Here is a 10,618-nt window from a genome sequence, read left to right as displayed (position 1 = left end):
TGGAATCACAAGTAGGCAATGATTCAATTATTTAGATTTAATTAACATACACACACACTCAGATATATATATATATATATATAGAGAGAGAGAGAGAGAGATAGATTGATAGATAGAGATATAGATATTTCAGTTTTTTTATCTACATAAGTTTATGATACACATTTTGCAAGTCTCACAACATACAGATTTAAATTTAAAGGCACTAATATTAATGATGTGAAATAATAATCATAATGATAATTTAATCTAATCTAGCATTTTATAAACAAAGGGATGAGGGTTACATGCCGTCCAAAACATTAAGGTACATATACAGAGAGAAAATTGGATATTTAAGATATAATTTATATTTTTTTAATTACTTTCATATATATATATATATATATATATATACATATACATATGTGTGTGTGTGTACACACACAGCTTTTTATTCTTTACTGAGGTTAATTAAAAATAAATCAAAGTTTGGCCAATCAAACTATTTTATTTATTCATTTATTTTTAAATAAGCTTAAGATATATTCTTTTATGTATTTCAGTGTAGATTTTCCAAATATTTCTAAAAATGCCAACTCATACGATTATTTTTTATAAAATAAAATAATGAATCGCCACATGAATAGCCATGTCACTCGAACATCTGCATTCAACACTCGTGTCATGTAGGTTCATTTTCATGATTTTTTTTAATCTTCGAAACAGATGAAGAAGAAGAAATCAATCACCTATCACATTGTTATAACCCCTCAAACAGGATTTCTAAGGTACTGGCAAGAGAAAATCACACAAAAATTGAGCTCCTTCTGCGAGAGATGCGAGAGACCAGGCTTCATGGCCCAGCACGGATCGGGTCACCCCCTCAGCCCCTCAACACTGCCCGCTCCCAACCCAGCCAACATGAGGACTGACGTTGGGGTCTGCGGCCGTCGGATGAGTATCATCCAACGGTGAGCGAGCAACCTTTAGATTAGGGTTCCTGGGATCTGTCTCGCACTTACAACAGTCCATCTCGCGTCCTGCTTACGCCCCTTTTCCAGCGTCCTCTGTCGCTGCGTGCCTGCTCGCCCTTTGGCTCCTCCACCCTTCGTAGTCTAGCTTCACCTCTCCCTCCACAATGGTACGTTTTTCTTCTCTGTATTCAGCTTGATTTTCTGTTTGTGGAAGATGGCACTTGTTTTTATTTATCTCTCTTCGGACTCAATTAGGTTGCAGAGTAGCCCGGCATGATACCCTAATGTTTCTTGCTTCTTGCAGTCTGGAAAGAAGAAAGTCAGAGCCGAGAAGGAAGAGAATGTCACCCTTGGTCCATCCGTGAGGGATGGGGAGCACGTCTTCGGCGTGGCCCACATCTTCGCCTCTTTCAATGACACCTTCGTGGTGCGCTTTCCGATCCCTATTCATCTGTTTTGGATCTATATTGTGATTATAAGTGTAACCCTAAATTTGTGTCGTGGTTTGTGGGAAAAGATGTTCTCAAGTCCATTGGTGATATCAATTTCTATTTTTTAGGGTTTGGATTAGCCACCGCATAAGATTGTCAGTTGGACTGCACATGTATGGTAGCGTGGACGCACTAAAACTGCGTAGGACGGGAGTGTTAAAATATTTTTGGGATGGCATGTGCAGCATGTGACTGATCTTTCAGGGAAGGAGACTATTGCTCGTGTCACTGGTACGTGCCTGATATTCGAATTTAGCTTATTTTAGAATCTACGAATGGTCATTATGGTGGGTTTTGTGGCGTTTCTCAGATTAATTATAACTAGAATTGAGTCGAGACCTATTTTGAGATTTGATGCAGACTTCGTAGTGATTACGACGAATTCAGTCGTCGAGTAAGCTCACAGCACATATTTTGGATGGCAATTTCGCAGGTGGTATGAAGGTTAAAGCAGATAGAGATGAAGCGTCACCTTACGCGGCTATGCTTGCTGCTCAGGATGTCGCTCAGCGGTGCAAGGAGTTGGGAATCACCGCCTTGCATATTAAACTCCGTGCTACCGGAGGAAACAAGACAAAGACTCCCGGACCTGGAGCCCAGTCTGCACTTCGAGCCCTGGCCCGTTCTAACATGAGGATTGGACGCATTGGTAAGCTCTCCGATTCACTCTAACGCTTATTGTAGATATATTTTTACAGTTATATGGAACAGGTCACTTAAACTCCGGCTCAGAGGAATTTAAAACTGACGAGGACTTACTCCTTTTGCAGAGGATGTAACCCCAATCCCAACTGACAGCACCAGGAGGAAGGGAGGACGCAGGGGACGTCGTCTCTAGATCCTTTATTATCTGCTGCATTGGGCGGTCTACTGGGCATTTATGTTTTATCTTTCCTATGGATTCTAATTAGGAAAGATCGGCATACTGCTTTGATCCAGTTTTGATGTGTTCTTAATTACTGCAACATCGACAGAAAATTTGATTCAAGGAGTACTTCTTGTTGTGTATCTTGAGAATGCAAGTTTTGATTGGTTTCACAACTATACTCTCGACTGGGTGCATACCAGACTGGAAGAGGTAATAAACCGAGTTCTTAAGTACTGCAAGCTCAATAGTTCCAAATTAACTAGACACCATTTGTTGGAAGCCGTCCCCACATGCAGTTGTCGGTAAGTTATCATACGCTCAATACATTTGTCTGAAATACCTGATTGTTAACGCATTAACCCTCAAAAAAGCACATAATTACTTTGTACTCCTCTTCGTGAAACTTTCCACATTTCGTTCAATATTTCCGTGGAGATGTTCAACTTTAGTTCAATAGTAACACAGGCAAACGCTATTTTTAATCATACTCATCAAATCTCACACAGGTAAAACATTTCAGGGTGGATTTGCAATTAAACAATCCCAATAGGAATTAATGCTTCACGCCACTGCACATGAATATTTGATAGTGAAAATAGCCAAACGTCTATTAGTGTAAATGAAAATTTTATACTGTGCATGCAGGGATGCTTGGCACAAGGGGTGTCCAAGGAGGGTGTCAAACAAACACCCTATGATCATGATAATGACAATTCTAATAATTCTCAGATTTCTTTTTACACATTATTGGCACATTATCAAGCGTTTTAAATACCACAAAAAAAATTAAAATCATATGGTTAAATAGCAAAACAAATAATTACAAGAATAATTACATTGCTTTGTATGATACCCATGTTTTTTTTAGTTGTATTGTCTTAAAGGAAGTAAAAGTAGACAACATGGATATTTGTTTTAAAAATAATCGTTTCTAAAAACATGTGATTATTACCTGTTTTATGGAAAATAAACATTTATAAGAACAATTTAATATGTGGCTTGCTGTCTTTGGCATAGAAATAAAGAGTTTTATTTAATAAGATAGAATTGTGGATAGAAGACATTATTACTTAAAAGATAAATTAGAAAATATCAGCAATAAGAAATCTAGTCAAATTGCTATATCAAATTGCAAACAAATTACGTCTTTTAAAAAGAAATAATCATTATTATTCTTAAAGAAATTTTAAATAGAAATATTTTAGAAAAAATATATATATATATTAAAAAAAAACCAAGTAGATAATTTTTAAAAGATTGCTAAAGAAACACCTAAAATTGATCCTTCAAATTGTTGAGAATGTTTAGAAAGACACAAGAGTAATAGTAAGTCATACACACACACAAGAGTAGTAGTAAGTCATATACACAAGAGGGTTTATAAGGAGAGAGAGCTTCACACATAAAAATCTATTGATCTGGTTGTATCTTGTATATAAGAAGAGAAAAGGGGAGAGGATAAACAGTACTTCTCCACTAGTCTCTAAATATTGTAGCTATGGTATTTACTATAGTCTACAATAAATATTATGGAGAGCGCCGACTACAATTAATGATCTCAACACTCCTCATTCATCATAATATTTACATAATATAAAATTTATATAGAATTATGATCTATACTTTTCTGTGATCTTGCAAGATCAACAATTGTTGCCTCATTAGAACCTTATCTAGGAAAACCTTATTTTATTTAAAGACAAAACCATAGATGAAGGAAAAAGAGTACAACATCATTTTCTTTAATTATTTAAAGAGCTCATTAACTTTCTTATTCAAGAAAAGCAACTCGCCGCATACCAATGCCATAAGTAAGTCGACGACGGTTGCTTAATGGGAGAGCTTTGGTGAAGAGATCAGCAAGGTTAATTGTAGATTCAATTTTTTTAATTATAAGTGCTTGATCAATAATCAAGTCATGGATATAACTAAAATACTTTGGAACAATATGCTTTGTCCTATCACCTTTAATGAAACCAACTTGCATCTGTGCAATATAAGCACTATTATCTTCATGCAAGATAGTTGGAAAATCCACAGGTTGTTTGAATGAATTTGTCAATTGATCACAACCAAATACATTCTCAAGATGCTTCATGTAAGGCAATAATTTTTGCATGGTTGGATGAAGTTGCAGCTATTGTTTGTTTCACTGATTTCCATGATATTGCTGCTCCATATCTTAAAAATACATATCTTGTTTGAGATTTAGCTGTTGCAGTATCAGATTTATATCTTGCATCTCAGTATCCAACTAATTTTGGATCTGTTGATTGTGTGTAGTATGATCCCAAGTCTTGAGTACCTTTTAATTAACGTAATAAATATTTGATGCCATTCCAATGTCATAGTATTGGACGTACACTATGTCTTGCAAGAACACTAAGTACAAATGCAATATCTGGTCTTGCAGATGTAGCTAAATACAAAAGTGCTCCAACCGCTATGAGGTATGGATATTGATCTCACAATATTTCATCCTCCTCCTCACATGGATGGTATGGATCATGACTATCACGACCATGTCCAATCATTGGTGTGGATAATGGATAAGCATCAATCATATTAAATCTTCGCAAGATTTGTCTAATATATATTAGTTTGTAGAGAAAAATGCTACCATCTGTTAAATGCATAATCTGAAGACCAATGCAGAAAGTTATTTTTTCTAGCATTTTCATCTCAAATTCATGTATAAGTAGGTTAGTAGCTATAATACATGCAAATGTAAAGCCCACTAGGTTAAGATCATCAACATATACAGCAATGATCACAAAACCAGTTTTATCTTGTTTGATAAACAAACAAGGGATTAGTGGATCACTTATAAAATTATTTGTAATTAAATAATCTCAAAGACGTGGATACCAGATGTGTCCGGATTGTTTTAAACCATACAAGGCCTTATATAACTTAATACCACGATATTGTCCTAGAGCGGGTTAATTTGGAGTTCCTGTTTCTAAGCCACGTGGAACTTTTATATAAATATTTGCATCAAGAGAACCATATAGATATGTAGTTACTACATCCATCAAATGCATCTCCAGGGTAGCATGAACTATCATTCTAATAATATATCAAAACGTAATTGAATCCATGACTAGAGAATATGTAGATTCATAATCAATGCCAAATCGTTGAGTAAATCCTTGAGCAACAAGACAAGCTTTACAGCGGATTATTTGACCTTGAGCATCTCGCCTGCGTATTAATACTATTTTATATTCCACAGGGTGAGATGTAAGAGTGTCTACAATTTAGCCAAAGACTTTTGTCTTACGCAAAGAAGCATACTCCTCGTCAATAGCAGTTTTTTATTTTGATCAATCAGAGCGACGGATCGCCTCCTAGATGGTTTGAGATTCAAGATCGTCTTCCTCAGAAGAAAGGGCTTCTATAATCATATATGCAAATTATTCATCTATCATAATAGATGGTCTATTCCAAATATCATCTGTAGCACAATACAAAATAGATAATTCTTTACTCAATTTATTCTTATTCCTTCCAATTCTAAGATTGTTTTTCATAGGAATTGAAATTACAATATGCATGGATATATTATCATGAATTGGTAGTCCTATAGGATGAGTGGCAATTTCTTGAGAAATAATACCAGGATTAGTCAATTTTATAGGAAAATGTGCCTAAAAATGAATAAACATAGATATAAGATTGGCAAACACCATGTTTCGAGTTGATAATAATGAAACATGTGATTGTTTACCTGATGCATCAACAAAGACCTAAAAATAATGAAATGGTCTTGCTATTGGATTAATAGGACCACAAATATGACCATGTAATCTTTCAAGCATTGGTGGTAATTCTTGTGGAAGTTTCCAAATTGAAGGCCGAGTAATTATTTTACCTTGTACGTATGTATAACATAATTCCATAGATTCTACATCCGCAAGCTTTAAATTATCTTTAATTATACATGGAATGATCTTTCTAAATAATGTGGATCTTGGATGTCTCAATCGTCCATACCAGAGAGAAACATGACTCTCTGTGATAGATGATGCAAAATTAAATATAATGGGAGGCCAAATCACAATTTGGTATAAACCATTTTCTGTAGCAAAAGCTTTTTTAACAACTTTATGGTTCTTCGTAAGAACCAAAACTTCTTTTCTATTTAAAGTGGCGGTCGAGAGGTGATAACCATTAATATGCACATCTTGATAGCTGATCAGACTCCGAGGTGCTAAGGATGCAAACATCGCATGTTTACATTTTATGATGGAACCCGCAGGAAATTTTACCATCGTTGTGAACTCTTGGAAACAAAACGCATTTGCTCCAGCCATGGTCATCATATTTTTAGTTTGCTAAGTTAAAGATTTTTCAATAAATTTTTTTTTATCTCGTAAGATAGTATGTGTTATTGCAAAATCAATGAGTGCATCATTTGATTCATCATTAGAGGTTTTATCATTCATATAAGCCTCTAAGTCATCAACACCAATTGAATCCATCGATGCATCCATAGTATGAACTTCACGAGCCTTAGTTCATAATTTCTTATTTTTTTGGAATATTTTAATAAAATATTTTGAAGTATGGCACGCATGTGCTAAATGTCTAATCATTCCACACTTATGGCAAGAATGCATCTCTGATTTTTGTTTCCTACTATAATTAATAGTAGAACGTTTATTCTTTCCACATAGGTAGAAATGGTCATGACTATGACTACTCTGATACTTATGAGCATGTTTCCCATGTTTATATAATTTCTTTTTAGACTTTGAAATATTAAGTGCATGAGATTCTAGAACTGTAGTTCCAATAGGATGAGCTTCTACATTGCCCAAGAGTAGCTCATTTTGCTTCTCCGCAAGAAGTAGATAGGACATGAAATCAGAATGACTCTGAAATTTCATATTCATATATTGTTGTGTAAGCACAGCACATACAGGAGGAAATGTAGAGAGATTTTTTTCAATCATTTCTTCTTCAAAAATGCTTTATCCACATAATCATAATTGTAAGACAATACTATACATTTTACTATTGAAAGCATTTAAATTTGGAAAATCTAAGATACATAAATGTGTCCAATTATGATGTGCATGTGGAAGAAAAATGGTCTTTTGATGATCAAACCTAGATTTAAGATTCTTCCAAAGTTCTGTAGGATCTTCCATTTCTAAATATTGATGTTGTAATACATGTACAAGATGACGAAGAAGGAGAAGAAGTGCTTTTCAATGAATAGCAAGAAGCATAGAAATACTTATTGTAGGAGATTCTTCAAACATAATGGCATCGGAGAGTTGTTCTACAAATAAATTTTCTTTTGCCATTTTTACCCATAATAGATAATTGTTTCCATCCACAGTCAATGGTGGAAATAAAAGAGCTTGAAAATTTTGGGATGCACTAGTAATAGTTGGAACCATGGAAGAAGCAGTTGAAGATATTGAAGCACTCATTACAAATAAATCTGTAAAGAAAATACAAGATCAAGTAGAAAAGTTGAGTAAAACGTACCTTAAAATATAAAGTCAAATAAAATGATAAACTTGAACTTGAAAAATAATATATATATATATATATATATATATATATAGAGAGAGAGAGAGAGAGAGAGAGAGAGAGATTATGGATTAAGGCAACAGAACAACAATAAAATGGCAGCAGAAGTAGGACGATAGGATGGCAATGGACAACGGTGGTGACAGGGTGGCAGTGACGGCAGCTCGACGGGTTTGGCGGGAGTTCGGCAGTAGGCCTGGGGCGTAGCAGGGAGGAAGCTAGGGTGGAGTTGGACTGGATCAAGTATTCTAAATAAGTATTCTAAGCAAGCAGGGCAGAGAGTGGAACAAGTGCTCTAAGTAAGCAGCTAATGTGTGAAGGGCCAACAAGAAGAGCAACAAGATCATGAGGCAGACACTGAGCAAGAGTAGCAAGAGATTTGAAGAGTCAAGGCTAGATCAAAAAAAAAATTGTGATAGTGTGTAGAAGAGAATCGTGTTGATAACATGTTGAGAATGTTTATAAAGACACAAGAGTAATAGTAAGTCATACACACACACACAAGAGTAGTAGTAAGTCATATACATATACAAGAGTAGTAGTAAGTCATATACACAAGAAGGTTTCTAAGGAGAGAGAGCTTCACACATAAAAATCTATTGACTAGTTGTGTCTCGTATACAAGAAGAAAAAATGGGAGAGGATAAACATTACTTCTCCAATAGATTCTAAATATTATAGCTATAGTATTTATTGTAGTCTATAGTAAATATTATGGAGAATGCCGACTACATTTAATGATCTCAACACAAGTAATAGCCAATTTAGAATTAGTTTTAGAAGTTTTTAGGCTATATAATAGTAGTTTTTAGAACCTTAGTATCTTTTATCATTAAATCAAGATTGGATTGGAAGTTAGAAATTTAGGTGAAAAGTTCTATAAAAAATATTTAAAATTTTATTATTATAGAGTCCAATAATTTGCTATTTGGCATTACTTCCTTTCAAATATCAAAAATCAAATTTCAAGCCAAATTATTTATAAATTACGAAAGTCATATTAGAAGAAAAGTAACAAAATCGGAGTCTTAATAAGTCTTAGAAGCAATTATCTTAATTGGTTTAGTATTTTTACTTATTGTTAAGTACTAATGGTTAGTTATTGAAACCAATATTTATATCAGTCTCCTATCTATATGTATTACATATAAAAATCCTATTAATGTCTAGTTAAGTAGTTAGAGGAAGCATGAGAAAGAACCTCATGTCTTTTTAATTAATTATATAAAAAATAAGATTATTAGTGGATTTAAAATAATTTTATTACTATAAAAAATCACCAAGGTAGGAAAATATAGCCTTAAATAGATACTAATATTATAAGAATATTAAAAGATTTTTTAGAATTTAATTATAATTTATTTAAAATTATTTAAGAATTAAAAAAATTAAAAGATTTTGGTATAATTTAATTTACTACCTCAGGAGCCATTATAGAGAAACAAAATAAGATTTGAAGGCCATGCAAAGTTTCTATGGTACTTGGATGTTTTTAAATATGATGGTGAAGTTAAAAAATGCAAAAATATAAGTTCAACTAGTAGAAAATAGGAGGATCAATAGATAGTTTAGTTCTTGTAAGAAGAGAGGTATACAAGTCCTGTATGGATTGTAGCACCTTGGATGTAAGTAAGAAGATAAAACTAAGATCTTAAGGTCTCTTTATAAACTCTTATACACTTCATAAGAGCCTTGGTGAGGCTCAAATCCTTGATCTATAAGCAAGTTATTCTCGAGGTAAAATATTTTCTCTTAGTTTTTTTAATTATTTACTTGATATATTTAAACCTTTATATCTTATTAATAGTAAATTAAATTTTATATATTTCTTATATAATTATAAAGATAATAAAAGTAATTATTTAAAAGTATAATTTTTATTTTTTATTTTTTTATTTTTAACTAGATGAAAATCTAGTGAACAGACTATAACTAAATTTTGGAGTGTGTATTTGCTTGAATATATTTCTTTCAATCATTTTTTATTTTTTCTTCTTTTTCTTTCTTAATTGCTTGTTTCTTTTTACACCACCAATTACAAGTAATTCTTAATTGAGACCATATTGTGATTTGGGTTGAAAAGTGAATCTTATCCTCGCATAATACACATATTTATAACAAATTAATAACTTATAATTACTAAAATATTAGATCAAGGTGGTATAAAATTATTAAATATGAAATTTAAACACTTTCAAGGCATAAAATTTATGGTAAATAAAAATAATAATTATTAATATATCAAATATATATATCTTTAGATTAAAAAATTGATATTACCTTTCATTCAATTAAAAGCATAATATTTTTAAATTTCACAAAATATTAGATTTATTAAAAAGAAAGAGAATTAATCAAGAGGACTTAATAATATTAAGTATATAAGATAACCACTTCTTGAAAAAAGCTAACACAACATACAATCAATCCTTGTCATTAGTATAGTAGATCTTTATAAGAAAAATACATAATGACATATATGTTGCAAATGTTCAAACTTGTCTATTAAATGACTTTAAATCTAATGGTAGAATAATATATTAAAACTTAAAAATAATAAAAGTTATTAAAAAAAAACTAAATAGATTAACATCCCTAAAATAAGATAGAATAATATTTAAATTCATGTTTGTAATGCAATCTTAGAAGAAAGAAACAAATATAAGTGATTAAACATAAATAATATTATTTTACTTACTATTAGAAAAATAATTTAATAATTAATATAAAACCAAGAATAAAAAATATTTTTTAAT

The 10,618-nt window shown here is 32.2% G+C and overlaps 1 protein-coding gene and 1 long non-coding RNA gene across 2 annotated transcripts; both read left to right on the top strand.

Annotated features, from left to right (window-relative positions):
• The first annotated feature begins 1,044 nt into the window (after window positions 1-1,044).
• LOC112292145 (small ribosomal subunit protein uS11y) lies at window positions 1,045-2,435 on the top strand. The gene is made up of 5 exons (XM_024540316.3): window positions 1,045-1,123; window positions 1,261-1,383; window positions 1,633-1,678; window positions 1,881-2,096; window positions 2,218-2,435. The coding sequence occupies exons 1-5, from the start codon at window positions 1,121-1,123 to the stop codon at window positions 2,283-2,285; spliced, it is 456 nt and encodes a 151-aa protein (XP_024396084.1). The 5' UTR covers window positions 1,045-1,120; the 3' UTR covers window positions 2,286-2,435.
• A 50-nt stretch (window positions 2,436-2,485) lies between these two features.
• Window positions 2,486-3,057, top strand: LOC149987771 (uncharacterized). The gene is made up of 2 exons (XR_016506778.1): window positions 2,486-2,617; window positions 2,961-3,057. It is a non-coding gene; the product is annotated as an uncharacterized LOC149987771 (long non-coding RNA).
• Window positions 3,058-10,618: the final 7,561 nt, after the last annotated feature.

The sequence above is a fragment of the Physcomitrium patens genome, chromosome 15, assembly GCF_059467195.1.
Source record: "Physcomitrium patens ecotype Gransden chromosome 15, ASM5946719v1, whole genome shotgun sequence".
Lineage (NCBI taxonomy): Eukaryota > Viridiplantae > Streptophyta > Bryopsida > Funariales > Funariaceae > Physcomitrium > Physcomitrium patens.
Note: the sequence above shows the minus strand (reverse complement) of the source record. Positions and strands in the feature narration are given on the sequence as shown.

What these genes read in the sequence shown, in the direction of transcription:
- LOC112292145 (XM_024540316.3), top strand. An exon ending in GACTATTGCTCGTGTCACTG is followed by an intron (nt 1,679 to 1,880) that starts GTACGTGCCTGA and finishes GCAATTTCGCAG; the next exon opens with GTGGTATGAAGGTTAAAGCA. An exon ending in CATGAGGATTGGACGCATTG is followed by an intron (nt 2,097 to 2,217) that starts GTAAGCTCTCCG and finishes CTCCTTTTGCAG; the next exon opens with AGGATGTAACCCCAATCCCA.